The 16,410-nt window shown below is 56.6% G+C and overlaps 1 protein-coding gene across 1 annotated transcript; it reads left to right on the plus strand.

The window, feature by feature from the left end:
- Positions 1–2,447: 2,447 nt before the first annotated feature.
- CCDC167 (coiled-coil domain containing 167) lies at positions 2,448–16,071 on the plus strand. The gene is made up of 4 exons (XM_056137363.1): positions 2,448–2,512; positions 14,626–14,720; positions 14,862–14,914; positions 15,898–16,071. Exons 1-4 carry the CDS (start codon positions 2,471–2,473, stop codon positions 15,999–16,001), a joined length of 294 nt encoding a protein of 97 aa, XP_055993338.1. The 5' UTR covers positions 2,448–2,470; the 3' UTR covers positions 16,002–16,071.
- Positions 16,072–16,410: the final 339 nt, after the last annotated feature.

Below are 16,410 nucleotides of genomic sequence, written 5' to 3' on the forward strand. Positions count from 1 at the left end.
CGTGTGGGCAGAATATCCAGCAGGAAGGCAGGCCAAGATGCACCAAGCTCGCAAACGCCCCCAAAGAATCTAAACCAGTGTGTGTGTGTGTGTGTGTGTGTGTGTGTGTGTGTGTGTTCTGGGAGGTGGAACAGAGACACCGGAGGACTTCAGTGGGTAACTGGGATTCATTCATCCTCCCAACACCAGGGTCATCAGTGTCTATAACATCCTGGCATATCAAGCCCATGATTGATGGTGTCAGCAGGAAGACCCAGGAGAGAAAGGAGAGATGCTTGTGACCAATGGGGGCTGCCTTCTGCAGTGAGTTATTGCACCCTTGAGAGCAGGAAACACCCCAAGTATTTGCCTCAAACTCCCAACAAAAGACACTTTACAATAATGTCTCAGAGAGAGAAAGCAGCATCAAAACAACGACAACAAAAATACCAATGTCAACAATTCCCAAGTGAAACTCTTAACAAGAAGCAGGCAGGAGTGGGCTCGTCCTGCAAAGTCCCTACTGGTCATACAAAGGCCACAGCACAAAGCCCGAGTCAGTCTCCCCTCAAAGTGACCCGGTACATGGTACTGTCTCTTGCCCCAGATCCTGTCTCTGCTAAACAACAGAACTGGAACTAGACTCCAGGCTGGACTCAGTCTGCAAGGGCCTTTCACAACAGTCCGCTGAGGCTCCTACCCCAGCCCCATTTCAAGTGCTTGTTCCACGATCAGAGCTATGGAATAGGGTTGGGTTTGGGAATCTCTTCAGAGAGCAGGATGCCAACTTGTCCATCATGTCTGGGGGGCAAGGGAATGGAAACAAAAGGAACTGCCATGAGGCACACCCAGATTTCCTTGACTTTTTCTTGGTGCCAACAAACAGACGCAGAAGGAGCCACTTCTCAAAGAACACAGTGTTTTTTCCTCCTCTTCTCACCTCCCCAGGGCCCGTGCCTGTGATAATTGGAAGCAGAGTCTGGATTTTCTGGGATCAGAACCAATGCAATGAAGAGAGTTCTCACAATCAGCGCTGTTGATTGACAGTTGATGGACAATGTTCCTGAGTCGGTTTTTCCTGCGCTGGGTGTTTGGCTGAGTGTGGCACTAAACAACTGCTCAACAGCCTGTGCCCTGCTCTGACAGATTTTACTGCACTCTCCCTCTGGGGGCCTCGAGCAGGCGGCAGGCGAGATGGTATCTCGGGTCCCCTCCAGCCCCATCAGTCAATGACTCTATCAAGAAAAGAACACAGATCTGAAAACATTCCTTTTCTCTTCGAACACAGAGTTGAGGTTATTATTCACACATAGAAACATGAGCTCCAACAGAGATAACGGGTCAGAAAATAAGGCCTCCGTTCTGGTCTTATTCTTTTTGATTCAGTAACTTCATGGTGTGAATTTCTCTTAAAGAGAAAGTTCAGGACAGAGCTACCTGCACAAAGATATTTGTGTTGGCATTATTTGTAGGTAAAAAAAAAAGGTAAAGGCCCTCCCGTTGATCGTCGATTTGCTCGAGCGGGCCCAGTAATGTCTCCATTGGAGACTTTGTTGTTACTGTGTTTGGCATATCGAATTTGTAAGTAAAGTCCAATAAAATAATAACCAATATAAGGATGGTATGTCTTCACTACGTGACTTTTGTCATCACAAATCACTTCAAAGGCATGGGGCAATGTCTGTCTGTCTGTCTGTCTGTCTGTCTGTCTCTCAGGGCTTACTCCTGTCTCTGTGCTCAGAAATCACTCCCGGTGTGTGTGTGGGGGGGGTGTCTAAGGGAACCTTATGCGATGTTGGTGTCAAATCTGGGTCATGTGCAAGGCTGCACCTTGCCCATTGTACTGTCTCTCCGGCCCACTCCCAGGTGTGTGTGTGTGTGTGTGTGTGTGTGTGTGTAAAATGAACTAGAAAATATCAGTGTGCATCACAGGTGGTAAAGATATTTATCATGATAAATATAAAGATATTTATCATGTACAATAAAATCGCTACACTAAAAAAAGGCCGGGCCTAAGCCAGGCCTGGAAGGGAACACAGAGCAGCCGTGGTGAGTGGTGGTGTACCTTTTCATCTGTACTCTCCTATTAGTACCTTTTCATTCATACTCTCCTGTTAGTACCTTTTCATTCATACCCTCCTATTTATTGTAAGCTGTCCTTGTAATACAACAAGTCAGAACACAAGACACAAGAGGAGGAAACACTGCTCGGCTCTGCTCACGGTGTCCCAGGGCGATCGTGAAGCCGCGTTAAAGAGCAGCTGCCCCTGCCCGACCTCCTTCCCCCCAACCCTTCGCCGAGGTCCCCAGCCCGAACGCCGCCCCTCACAAACATGGCAGCGCCAGGCGCCCACGCCCCTTACCAAGATGGCGGCGGGCAGAAGCTCCACCCACCGCCCCGGCGGCCAATGAGGGAGAGGCACGCTGGCTGGCGCGTGCGCCCTGGCCCCAGGTGGGCGTGTCCCCGATGACGGGCTTCCCGGCGAGTAACATGACCAAAAAGAAGCGGGAGAATCGGGGCATCGCGCTGGAGGTGAGGGGCTGAGGGGGGCTGCGGCGCCTCCGCCTCGTGGGCTCGTGGTCGGCCCTGCTGCAGGCCAGCGGAGGGGCCGCTGGGTGGGAGGGAGCACGCGGGTCGTGGGCGGGGGGGGCGTGCCGGGTGGGGGCGGGGTGCCCGGGCCGGGGAGAGGGTCCCGGGAGCGGGGAGGGGGTGCCCGGGCCGGGGAGGGCGTGCTGGGGGAGGGGAGGGGGTGCAGGGGGGCGTTCCCGGGGCAGGGAGGAGGTCCCCGGGGGCGTGGCGGGGGATGCCTGGCGGGGAGGGGGATGCTGCCTGGCGGGGAGGGTCACGGGCGTGCAGGGGACCCCCCAGAGGTGGCACGGGTGAAGGGACGAGAAGCCCCCCTGCGGGCTCTGTCTGGGCGGGGGCGCCCCCAGAAGTGCGGGAGCGTGACTCGGGGTTTCATTAACCCCCCGAGATGGGAGCTCTCCGCCCGGTGCCCAAAGCTTGTAGCTGGAAAATTACTCTGGAACCTTTGGGAATTGGTACAGGCAGTTCGGGAATGCGTCCTAATAGTGGACTGCAGGATGGGGGGGGGGGGCAGGGGGGTGCATCCTGTTGGGCAGCTGCTGCCTCCAGGGTCCTCAGGCTCACCCCAGACCTGAGATTTGCTTACAGGTGAGGAAACAGGCTCAGTAGAACTCTGTGTGCAGCAGCTGAGAACCGGGCACGTGGGGGTTGCCTTCTGGTACACAAGGCCCTGTTGGCATACTGCAAGAGAGAGACCGGTGGCCGCCTTCCAACACTGGCCACCTAGCCCAGTGGTTTCAGGCTGAAGCCCGCGCTGAGGAAGCTGGCAGGGCGTGGAACCCACCCTGAGCCTCATTCAGCAGGACCTGGGAGTGCATTTTTGAGGAAAGACTCAGCGTTTAAAATGCAGCACCATGGGGCTGGAGTGATAGCACAGCGGGAACGACACGGCTGACCCGCGTTCGATTCCCAGCATCCCATATGGTCCCCTGAGCTACCGCCAGGAGTAATTCCTGAGTGCAGAGCCCCGAGCAACTCCTGTGCATCACCAGATGTGACCCCAAAAGCCAAAAAAATAAAATAAAATGCAGCACCGCAGGGTTGAGCCATAGTACTACAGCCAGGAGAGTGTTTGCCTTACACACAACCAACTGGGGTTCTAGCCACAACAGCACCCATATGGTCCCCCTAGTACTGCCAGGAGTGATCCCTGAGTGCAGAGTGGTGTGCATCACCGATGTCACCACCCCCACTACTCCCAAATGCACTACAACCCCATTCTGATGTGGAAAACTTAGTCCTAATCAGCCCATGAAAAATAGAGCTCTACTTGGCGGGGATGGCGGGAGAGAATAACATAGTGGTAGGATGAGATGCACCATAGAGACACCATAGACATGAGCTGATAGAAGAGAAATCCCAACATTTCTTGTTCTTCACCAAGAAAATTTGTTTTGTTTTTTTGTCCAAGCAGGCTAGTGGAAGGATCAGCAGGTGTCTGTAAAGGGTCAGATGTTAAATAGTTTAGACCTCATGGGTCTTAATCATTATGATCTTCATTGCAATGTTGGGCTATCCTCATTACACAGACTCTATTTCTGAATTTGCCCAGTTGCTGAAATATACTTGTAACCCACAAATCAGTACAAGTGCTTTTGTTATCATTGACAGTCAAGCAATGAAACATGGGGGTCATTCAGCTCAGGTCAAACAAGGCCGCATTCTGCTTTCTTGTTTCAGCTCTCATACTGTGAATAGATGTTCCTTTTTATGGACATTTAGTGCCACTTTTTTGCATGTTGGTGATTTTGCTGTTTCAGATGGCCTCCAAGTATAGTACTAAAGTGCTGTTGAGTGCTCTTAAGTGCACGAAGACTATGCGTGACTTAGAGCAAAAATATCTGTTAGCTAAAACTTCGTATGGACATGAGTTAAAATGCTGTTGGCCGTGAGCTCAGAAGTAACGAACCTACAATAAACATTAAATAAGCTCTCTTTAAACAGAAGCAGTAGCCCAGCGGGTAGCGTGTTTGCCTTGCATGCTGCCAACCCGGCCAACCCGAGTTCGATTCCTCCACCCCTCTCGGAGAGCCCGGCAAGCTACCGAGAGTATCTCGCCTGCACGGCAGAGCCTGGCAAGCTCCCCGTGACGTATTCAATATGCCAGACACAGTAACAACAAGTCTCACAATGGAGACATTACTGGGCCCGCTCGAGCAAAGAGATGAACAACGGGAGGACAGTGCTACAGTACTACATACAAAACAAGGTTTTGTATTGACCGGTTGGTGAAAATGTCGTGACCAGAGGCTCCGAGAAATGTCACCTGGTTCAGTACTCACCAATTTGTTGGTGCAGCAACTCTATATAGGACACAACTACTGCAGTCGTAAGAACTGACTCTATACCCAAGGCGTGTCTTAGCACAAAACCACCATGGACAGTATGTAAAGGAGTGGATGGGGCTATGTTCAGGAAACGCTTTTATATGAAACCAAGTGATCAGCCCTGCTTGCCGAGTCCAGGCTGGGGTACCGGAGAGCAGGGGCCCTGCCCTATTTCTTCAGTCTGTGGCTCTGGTCCCTCCCAAGGCCTGGTTATCAACATTCTGGTCCGTCATTTTTTTTACTTAGATCTTCTAAGATTTGAGCTCAGAAGCTGTGCCTTCGAAAAAGCCGGGCATCTGGCTGTGCCCCCACCCTGCTCCTCCATTGCCCCCAGCGGACCTGAGTATTGAATGTGAACGGACGCTCCATAGCAGTGGATATTGCCCTCTTATTAAAAGTCGTGTGCTCGGAGCCAATGAAGTGGTGATTTAATCAAAAATGTTTGTTAATCTGACGAGTGCAATAAAACCCCCACAAGTGAGTGTTCTCAGCACCTGCAAACAGTCTCCACTTGTAATGAAGCAATTACTGAGCGGGTGGCACTGGCCCTGGGGGCCGCTTGGGCAGCTGCTGCACGGGCAGCCCCAGACCCCCCCCCCCGCCTCCCCTACGGGGGACTCTTCAAGGGGGTTGTGGTTCAATTCTTTGCCACCTGTGAGAGCTCAGAGTTGGCATGCAAAACTGACTGTTAGTTTCCATTCTGAGGATTCTGGAAAATGGGAGAATTATAATGTAGACGAGAAATCCCCAGATCTGGTACTGATTTTTTTAATAGGGGCACATGTGCCGTGCTGGGGAGCCAGGGTGTGGCGTCCTAGTTGGTTGCTCAGCCCAGCACTAGGGCCGCTCCAAGCAGGAGCCATGTGGCGATGAGGCCCTCATGCATGCCAGCATGTACTCTGCTACTTGAGCCGTTTCCTCGTCTCTGCTAGTGATTTTAAAGTGAGAGAAAGAAAGGTTGCATTTTGGTCTCAAGTGAGAGGATCTGGACTGATTTAAAAACTAGTTTAGATTTTTTTTTTTTTTTTGGCTTTTTGGGTCATACCCGGCAATGCCCTGGCTCTGCACTGCTCGGGGGACCGTATGGGATGCCAGGGATCAAACCTGGGTTGGCTGCATGCAAGGCAAATGCCCTACTTGCTGTCCCATCGCTCTGGCCGCACCTGTTTTCGATTTTTTGCTCTTGGAGAGTAACGGCTGTACTTGGTCACAGCACTTTTCACAGCTGGACAGTTTTATTTGATGTCTTTAGACCTTCCAGTAGCCACATGATCTTCGCAGACATTTAGTATCTTAGCTGGTCTCTTAAAGGGGATGGCTTTGTTAGGACTGTTCACTCGTGCTCAGCAGTGAGAACTGCCTCTGGCCACAGGAATCCAGGTGGGCTAGGTAAGCGGAATATACCTGTTTTCCCCGTACCAAGAAATTCTGAAGTAGATGGCGACTGGCCTGGGTACAAAAGCTCTACCCTCTTTGGGTTGGCATTTCTGCCTTTTTAGCTGTTTCCTCTTCTTCAGGAGATAGCTGCCACAGCTTAAGCCATCACCTCCAACTCAGCCAGGAAGGAGAGAGGAACCACTGCCCTCTTTGGGTTTTTCTTTTTCTTTTTGGAGGGGCGGGTCATACCCGGTGATGCTCAGGGGTTACTCCTGGCTCTCCACTCAGGAATTACTCCTGGCAATGTTCGGGGGACCATATGGGATGCTGGGAATAGAACTCGGGTCGGCCACGTGCAAGGCAAACGCCCTACCCGCTGTGCTATCGCTCCAACCCCTGGGTTTTTCTTTTTTCTTAGCAAAGCCACAGTTCTTCCAGGACTTTCCCTCTTGGGACTTCTCAGTGTCCGAGCTGGCTCATCACCACCTGGAGCCGCGGTGAGGCTGGGACAGCTACCGCTGACTCTCTGACTTCCATAATGGAGCCGGGCAAAGGAGCAGCGGGCGGGAGTCAGGGCTGTGCCTGGGAACCAGCAGGGTGTCCGGTCAGGAGTAAACAGTGGAATCCTGATCCCAAAGCCAGGGCCAGGCTCTTGGGGTGGGAGAGGAGGGGAGCCTCCCACACTGCTGGCCCAGAGCTTCCCGCTGCTGTCTGTCTGGGAAGGCAGGAAGGGCCAGGCAGGGCACTCGGCACGGACAAGGCCAGCCCCAGCTGAGGGGTACCCACCGGTTGGAGGCGGGGATGGAAGCAGCTTGGCAGAGCATCCATAAATACTGACTGAATTGGCTGGAGGGGCCGAAGGAGGCTGTGCTCGCTCCTGCTGGTCCGTGGGAGGGTAGGAAGCTGCCGGACAGGGCAGGCAGCTGGACAGCCCTGTGCTGGGGCGCTGTGGCCGGGGGGCTGAGGGACAGGCTTTCTGTTCAGGGCTGCTGACCATTAAATGAGCCTCACCTGCTGCCGGGCCGAGCGACAGGTCGCCATTGGGCAGGTGATTTCTCTCGGCAGCCCGCGCCGGGCTCTGCTCCACTTGACGGGGGTCAGGAGACTAAAACCTCATTACCTAACGCGGCTGGAAGTCAGCATGTGTGCGGTGGCTGTTTGCCAGCACCTTAATTAATGAATTCATAAGGCGCGGGGTGGATGCCAGTTCTTGAAAAGTGCTCTGAGCCTTTCAGTGATGAAGAAGCTTTTGCTAATTTATCAAAAAAAAGGTATATATCCAGGAGAGGAGAAGCATCCCCCAAACAGCTTCCTGGCTGGGAGACGGGCCGAGGCCTCCAGGCAGGCACTGACTGAGTCCCCTGCAGAGCTGCTGTCAGTGTGCCCGAAGGGTCTGGAGGGCCCCTGCAGGTCTTGAAGGTCCGCATGGACCCCCGTGGGGCCCCTCGTGTTCCTCTGCCCAGCCCGGGAGAGCCGTGTGGAAGGTGGTTTTCTCTCACCCCGCATCCTTCCATCCTTCACAGAACTTTACTGCTTTAAATGGTGTCAAGGTAGGGCTGGAGAGATAGCACAACGGTTAGGGCATTTTCCTTGCACGCGGCCGACCCGGGTTCGATTCCCAGCATCCCATATGGTCCCCCGAGCATCGCCAGGAGTTAATTCCTGAGTGCATGTGCCAGGAGTAACCCCTGTGCATTGCCGGGTGTGACCCAAAAAGCAAAAAAAAAAAAAATGGTGTCAGGGTAAGGCTGGTCACCTGGAAAATCAAGGCCCCTGACCCCAAATTAGCATGGTGGTGTGACCTTGAGGCCCAGAGGCCTAATGGCTTCAGTGCCCTGGTCAGAGGCCAGTCGAGCAGGTGCTCTGCCACCTTTGCCCATCATAATCAGTGGAAATTAATGAATTTCCAGAAACCCAGTTTCCAGATTGCAGGGGCTGGAGAGGAAACAGCTGACGGCCCAAGCCTGGCTGAAAGGATCACGGAGACTCGGGGGGGCGGGGGGAAGGAGGCATGTCAGACCCTCGTGCACATTTTTTTTGGGGGGGGTCACACCCGGGATTGCACAGTTGTTACTCCTGGCTCATGCACTCAGGAATTACTCCTGGCGGTGCTCGGGGAACCATATGGGATGCTGGGATCGAACCCGGGTCGGCCGCATGCAAGGCAAACGCCCTGCCCGCTGTGCTATCACTCCAGCCCCTTCGTGCACATTTCTTGTTCTCCGAACTCAAACTGTCTGTGGGATCACAATTGAGGCAACTCGCAGCAGGTGCTCCGTGGATGCTGGTGAAGTAGGAAGCAGAGGGGGAGGACTGCAGCTCACTCAGCTCCCGTCTTAGTCTCTGATTGAGCCGATTTCAGTCAGTTCCCCTGTCACGGAGCAGAGCCCTTGTCCAGGATTATTCACTGGAGAGGCTCTGTTGAAGGCAGATCAACCAGCTTAGAAGATTTTTGGCTGGGATATGGAATCACTGTCCGCAGAGCCCTTTGTCGTGAAGGCGATTGGGAGGGATTTGAGAGGAAGAGCTTAACCTGCTGGAAAGAGCACAGGCTCTAAAGCAGGAAGACCCCGATTCAGGACCCAACCCTGCCACTCCCCAGCGACACAAGCAGGGGCAGTTTCCTTAACTATCTCTGTGCCTCTGTAAAATGGGGACAGTCCCTATCTTGCAGAGGTGGTGTAGATAACTAGATTGCACCCACATGCCTTGCCCAGGGTGTTCTTGCTTTCTTTAACTAGGCTGGTGAATCCACTGACAGCTCCTCAGTACTGCTGGGTGATCCTGGGCAAAGTGCTCGGTTGACCCAAGTTTGTGCATTGAAGATGTGGCTTGTGGGGACTGGAGCGATAGCACAGCGGGTAGGGCGTTTGCCTTGCACGCGGCCGACCCGGGTTCGATTCCCAGCATCCCATATGGTCCCCTGAGCACTGCCAGGAGTAATTCCTGAGTGCAAAGCCAGGAGTAATCCCTGAGCATCGCCGGGTGGGACCCAAAAAAGCAAAAAAAAAAAAAAAAAAGAAGATGTAGCTTGTCACATTACACCTCATGTCCAGCACGAGACACCAGTGGGTTCCCAGGAAGGCATCTGGCACTCCGGCGCATGCAGCTAGGAGCTTGAGCAGCTGCTGGCTCTGCATTGGTTTCACTGCGTGAGGACTTGGCTTCTGGAACCTTCCTCCTGCTGAGCATCCCAGCCATGGGGAACTCTGATTCGAGATGGTCTCGGGAGCCCATACTGTGCCTTTCCCTTCCATCTCACAGCCTGATGTAGACCATGCCTTATACCTGAGAGGCCCTCACCACCAGCTCCTGCGAGCAAGGCCAGCAAGACTGGGAGCCACTGCTGGGGATCGAACCTAGGGCCTCCAGCATGCAGCGTGCACTCCAGTCCCTGAACCACTGCCCTGGGCTGGCAACTCCTTACGCCAGAGAGCAGAGCAGCACTCAGGGTGCCTTCTGTTCTTTCCTGGCCGAAGTCTGGCCAAGCAGAGGCTCCGTAGGGAATGGGGGCGGTGCCATTTCACCTCCACGAATATGCTTGTGGGCAGCGCAAGTGAGTGTGAGGCCCCCAGCAGAGCCAGGCCTGACCTAGCCAGCTTGTGGCTTCCTCGAGACCTTGCTGGAGGGCTTCAGTTAGGGCGTCCTGTCGCCGTGCCTCAGGGGGTTTCAGACCCACAGTACAGTTTCTCCTAAGCGCTGCTTTTCTGGCTTAGAAACTCCAGGGAGATTTCTCCAAAGCTTGAAGGAGGTGTTGGACCCCAGCCAGGCCGCAGAGGGGAGGTCTGCAGATCTCGGGGAAGAGCACCCAACCAGCAGCAGTGAGGACCCCCTCTGCTGACCTGGACTGTGCGCCTGACATGTGCAGGAAGCAGACTGTCTCCTGTATTCTCCGTCTGTGGCAGGATTCCTCAGACCTGTTTGTTAGAGAACAGACCTGCCAGCGCTCCCGGGCTCCCCTCAACTCCTTCCTGTCTCACACCTCCCTTTTCTTCCTTTTCTGTGATGTCAGGACGGAACCCGGACTTCCCGGTTCCCAGCTCGGTGCTCTGCGGCCTCCCTGCCCAGTTCCCACTCCCAGCGGCCCCCCTGGGCAGGTTTAGCCAGGGCTGACTGCCACCGGGACACTCCCACACTCCCCACCTCTTAGTGGCCCGAACTGCTGGGACACGGGTGCACGTTCCACCCGCCCAGGTCCTCGGCACTGGGGCGGTGCCCAAGGGAACCTGCAGGCACTCACCCCGTGGCCTTTCCCCAGGGCCCCCCTGCAGCCATGCTTCCTGCTATCCCTCGGTGCCTGGCAGAGCTTTACAGCGCTGTCTTTGGGTGGAAGAGTGCACACCCCTCATCTAGCTCCCTGCACCTGCAGCTCCTGTCCCCTGAGCTGCAGACTGGCTAGGTTTTCCTGCCGTGACCCCCCAATCCAGCCTGCCACATAAGCAGGCAAGTGGCTGACAGAGCCCCGAGCACGGCCGCCCACCAGAGTTGACCTCTTTATCAGGGTCTCTTTCTCGGCAGGGCCAGGGCTGTGCGTGCCTGTTCCAGCCTAGCTGGATGCCAGCCCTGGCCCGGGACTCACTCGCCATCCCCGTCTCGGATACCGAGTCCTCCGTTCTGTCTGCCCCAGCCTCTGCCCCCAGCACCCACTGGCCAGGCACTTAACTCCCCGGGGGAAGCTCCTGCGTCTCGGCCCCGAGCCAGCACGCAGGCTGGCCTCAAGAGGACCAGCTATTCTGCAGCCAGTGGGGCTGACTCCCACCGCACCTTCCGTTTCTTTTTCTTCTTTTTTGGGGGGTCACACCTGACAATGCACAGGGGTTCCTCCTGCCTCATACACTCAGGAATCACTCCTGGCGGTGCTTCGGGCACCATATGGGATGCTAGGAATCGAACCAGGGTCGGCTGCATGCAAGGCAAACATCCTACTGCTGTGCTATCACTCCAGCCCCCTTCTTTTTCTTACAAACATCACAGGGTAACAGCCAGTGGGAACAGGCATTGTTCAAGCACTGTGGAACACAAGCGGTCTGATATGCTTGTAACTCTTTGACACATGAAATGTTGATCTCTGAAATGTCACCTCTTGTGCCTGTCGGTAACCTGAGGCCCAGGACTCAGGCGTTCTGGCGAGCAGCCCCGGCCATGCTGCTATCCTCTCTGAGAACCATGAGAGAGGCTTTCAGTTACTTGCGCTCCCAACAACCTGCCCAACATTGGCCCTCGGGGCTTCTACAATCTTTTTTTTTTCTTTTTGGGTCACACCCAGTGATGCACAGGAGTTACTCCTGGTTCATGCACTCAGGAATTACTCCTGGCAGTGCTCGAGGGACCATATGGGATGCTGGGAATCGAACTAGGTTGGCTGAGTGCAAGGCAAACGCCCTACCCGCTGTGCTATTGCTCCAGCCTCATTCTAGAATCTTCTTGACTTAGATTCCTTATTCTGGCCTAACCCCCGTCTTCTCTCCTATCCTGGATTCACTGTCCTCTGTTGCCTTAAGCTTGATGACAGCCGGGAGGAAGCCTAGTACACAATTTGCAGAGCACGTAATCCTTGCGCGTGGAGTTGAGAGCTCACTGGGAGACTCACCTCCCGGGTCCTTCCCCACCCTTGCCAGGCCCATCCTGCTGGGTCATCTGTGAGCCACCACCCTGCTCTAGTCCTGACCTGCCCTTCCTGCCTTCCCCACAGTGGGGGGCCTGGGTGCAAGGGCCGTGAGCCGTCTGCTGCAGTCACCTTCTGAGGGAAGAGCCTCCTCACAGCCTCCGTGCCCCCACACCCCCCCGCCGACCCAGCCCACATCAAGCAGCTGGTTATAAAGGAGGGGAACGTGCTATTTAGAAAGGAATCAGAAAGAGCTGTCAGCAGGACATAAATATTCATAGAGGGAGGTTAGAACTGAGTCCCTAAAACCTTGATTTGTGTTAGTTCATTTAAGCCTCATTAAAAAGTGGTAAATGAAAATGGGGCTATTCCACAGGACTGCAGATGAACTGGGCTTGTGCCCATGAAGGGCCTCCCACTGCCGGCCCCACCGGCCCCCAGAGGCCGCTGCACCCTGGCAGCGCCGTGTAAGGATCTGCATTGCTCCTGCTCTAGCTCTGGGTCCACGACCTCTTGTTCAGGCCCTGTGAGCTTTACGGGGGCATTTAGGGGTGGGAAATCCATGACCCACTCCTTTCCCAGACTGATAAGTAATTCAGGACCTGGTCTCGGTGCTGGTGGAGGACACCTGCTTAGGACAGGACAGTCCACCGAGGGGCTTCTCCGAGCTTCTGGCGTCTGGGCACAGGGCCAAGTTCAGATTCTCTTTGCTGGTTGAAGCCTCCCATCAGCCCCGCCGCTCACCCACCCAAACTCATGAGCACGGCTGCAAAAGCAGATTGTTGCCAAGGACCTGGCCGCAGAAGGGAGACCAGTGGCCACTGTGCTTTTCCAGACAAGCTGGAGTCAGGCCCCCCAGGGGCTGGTGATCACAAACACTAGAGGACTGAGTCAGCCAGTGGGCGGGGCTAGGACTGCAGCCTTGGCCATTGCCTCGGGCACTGAGTTGGAGAAGAATGGGTTTGGGCACACAGGACAGGGTGTTCTCAGCAGAGATATGGGTTGGATTTGGGGGGGAGGAGAGCACATCTGGTAATGCAGGGGTTACTCCTGGTGGCGCTCAGGGAACCATACGGGATGTTGGGGCTCAAACTGAGCCTGGGGCAGCTGATGCAACAAGCGCCCTATTCATGGTGCCAGCTCTCGGACCTGGTGTGGGTTACTTTGGCAGGAGGCAGTGGCTCTGCAGCACAGTAGCCGAGAAATCCCACCAAGCGAGCAGAGCCTGAAACCTGAAGAATTAAGCTCTGCACCTCGGGGTGTGGCCCTTAAGCACCACCACAGGGGCCTTAGTGGCCCCCAGCACTGCCCAGCCCAGAGCAGTACTTGAGCGTGCTTTCCGCCCAGGCCCCGACGCCCCCCACGCCCTGGGTCCCTGTGGGACCCAGCATGGAATTTGGTCGCCTAGTCGTGGCAGTGTGTGAACAGCAAGTCTTGGGATGCTGAGGGGGCTGGGCCAAGTGGGGTGCTGCTGATTCCACTCACAGTCCTAGCCGGCCCCTGAGCCTGGCTCGCCAGGGCAGGGGTTCCGGACAGCTGTTGGGCTCCCCAGGCCCTGGCTGGACTGCCCTCCCTTTGTGCCCGTTAGCAAAGAAATGACACAATTAGTCAGGCAATTAACTCAAAGCCCAGCAGTTGCTCCCTCCCACAGGGCCTGCTTCTGGAACCAGACTTAGGCAGCTGGGCTGCAGGAAGGGGGCGGCTGGTGTCCTGGAGACTGGGCACTGGGCCCAGATGTGCCACAACAGGGCTGCCAGGGGGCTGGGGAGGTCCGGAGAGTCCAGCACCGCACACCTGCCCGAGAACCCCGGTTCCTCTCAGGGTTGCTGATTCCCATGGGCAGAAGCCGCTCCAGGAAGAGGTTGGCGCCACTGACTCCTCAAAAAGGAGACGGCACCCAGGGGTGCCCTGTGCCCCACTGCCAGAACGGAGGCTGGCTCTGCCATCCCTCCCAGCCTGTGGGACAAACAGGGACCCAGCGTCGCAGAAACCAAGATCTGGGCCCCCTGCTGGCGGCTGTGCAGACAGACAGACGGACGCAGAGGCACTCTGGAAGCCAAGAGCACTCCAGCGGAACCCAGCTGGCCCGGTCCTTGACAAGGCATCTCCCTAGACCACAGCTTTGATTTTCCCATAATCAAAACAAATGGAGGAATGGATACCTTTGACAACTAACCTTTCAGGAATCAGCTATTCTGTCACAGTTACGGACACCTCGGTGATGGAAACTGTTTTTTGCGTAAGAAAAAAAGTCAGAAGTAGGCGCCTTGAGCTGCACTGTTTATATTCTGGAATCTGTATTCTGACAATGCATGCTCTTACAGCTGAGACTAGCTAAAGAGTGTCAGTGAGACAAAGAACCGCCTTCCGTCCCTGGATGTCACATTACCTTGTGTGTGAGGGCGCTTTCCCACGGCACCTCAGTTCACACTGGGGTGCACCCCAGTGGCAGGAAGTGCCCTGTGCAGCGCTCTGGTGGCTTCCTGCTGGGTCCGAAGGGGCATGTGGCGGGGACAGACCCAGCACAGGGGCTGCTCCTCCCTGCTCCCATCTCAGTCTCAGCCTCGTATCCGGGCAGCAACACCCAGAGTGGATTCTGCTGGCACTGTGGGACACCCGCATGCAAAGGACCCCCAACAGAGCTGCGGGAGGGGCCGGCAGGCAGGCTCCCCAGGCTCCCCTATCCCAGGCGCAGCATGTGGGGGCCGAGGCCCTGCCCCCGGACTAGTCCAGGCCGTGCTGTGTTTCAGATCGACGGGCTGGAGGAGAAGCTGTCCCAGTGCCGCAGGGACCTGGATGCCGTGAACTCCCGGCTCTGTGAGCCAGAGCTGAGCCCAGAGGCCAGGTAACAGTCCTGCTCCACCCCCAGCCCCCGACCTACTCTGGGGTCCTGGGTGTCCGTCCATCCCCCGACCCAGGCCATCCTCAGCCATCCTGCGCTGGCATGCCAGCGGCCTGGAGTCCGAAAACTCCTTCTCCCTCACAGGAGGTCTCTGGAGAAGGAGAGGAAGAGCCTGATGAGCAAAGCCTCCAAGTACGGTAAGAAAGTTCCCTTCCACTGGCAGTTCCACGTCCAGTCCGAGTCAGGAGGGTGGAGAGCCCAGTGGGGAGCAACATGGGAGCGCCTGGGAAGAGCCACCACCAGGAGGCTCCGGGGCCATTTGGCCTTTATTCCTCGTGAGGAGGCCTGGGATCGGGGCGCGACCAGACGAGGCTCGCCCCCACCCAGGTCTGGGCGTCCTGTTCTGCCGTGCCTGTGTCTTCTCCACCAAATTCCTGTGAGGCGAGTGGGGGACATACTCGCCCACCCCCACCCAGGATCTGCTTGGGCAGCAGGAGGGTCACTGTGGGTGGAGCAATGCTGCCACCTTCTGGATGCGAGGGGCAGCGCCGGCTGGAGGAAGAGGCTCCGTCAGGATCCCGACTGGTCGGTTTTGATCTCCCCCTAAGGGGACCAGCCCCGCCCAGAACAACCCTGACCCTCAGGCAGATGCTGAAAGCCTGAGCCGCCATCACCAGGCCTCTGTGGCCTGCCCCAGCTGCTGTGCCCTCCTCCCACGCCAAGGGTGGGGCCTCCGTCCTCATCTCCAGCCACCGTCCCCTTAGGGCTGAGGCCGTGCTGTGAGGCCTGGCCTCCAGGTCCCTGCCTCCCGTCATCCTCAGGAGCCGGGCAGCAGGGTCCACCCCCAACCAGCCAACCGCCCTCGCCTGAGCGTTTATAACTGCTCACACCAGAGTGCCAGGACTCCCTGGCATGCCACGTCACCACCGAGCTTTTGGGGGTAGCCGGGGGGCGGGGCCACAAACGCCGCCCCAGCTTCAGCTGCACCAGAGAAGTGGCTTGGCACAGCCCGTGCTGGGGCTTCTCCAGGCCGAGACCTTCAGCCAGGACCCGGCGGGGCGGGGCGGGGAGAAGGCTGGGAGGCCAGGGCCTCGCCCCAGCAGGGTACTTATCCGTGGCAGAGGAGAGGGGAGGGGTGGGGAGCACGCGGGCAGCCCGTCCAAGCCCCCCTCCCCGGCAGAGAAGGAACTCAAGCTGCTGCGGAAGGAGAACCGCAAGAACATGCTGTTGTCCGTGGCCATCTTCGCCCTCCTGAGCCTCCTCTTCGCCTACTGGAGCACGTGACCGGTCCTGCGCCCAGAGGCCCCTGCGCCCGCCCGGGCGGGCAGAATGCCCCTGTGCCCCGTGGCGCGGCCTCCCGCAGCCCACGGGAGAGGCAATAAAAGCTGCTGAGTAAATGCCAGGTCTGCCTGTGGCTGCGGACACGGGGGCACGTGGAGGCCGCTCTGGGCTTGGAACTTGGGGGGGGAGGGGCTCCCCTCGGACCCTCCCCGCCACCCCACCGCACAGCCTGCCCTCGAGCGCCCGGGAGAGGCGGGAAGCACTTTCCAAGCAAGGCCATGCTGGGAGCAGCTCCTGGGCCTGGACACTGCCCTCCTGTCCCCGTCCCCGTTCCCCCCCCCCCCCGCCCCCACACACACACTCTTCCCTTCCAGTCAGTGCCACTGTCTGTAACGCTGGCAGGGGAAAAATG

This window comes from Sorex fumeus, unplaced genomic scaffold (genome assembly GCF_029834395.1).
Source record: "Sorex fumeus unplaced genomic scaffold, SorFum_2.1 ptg000123l, whole genome shotgun sequence".
Lineage (NCBI taxonomy): Eukaryota > Metazoa > Chordata > Mammalia > Eulipotyphla > Soricidae > Sorex > Sorex fumeus.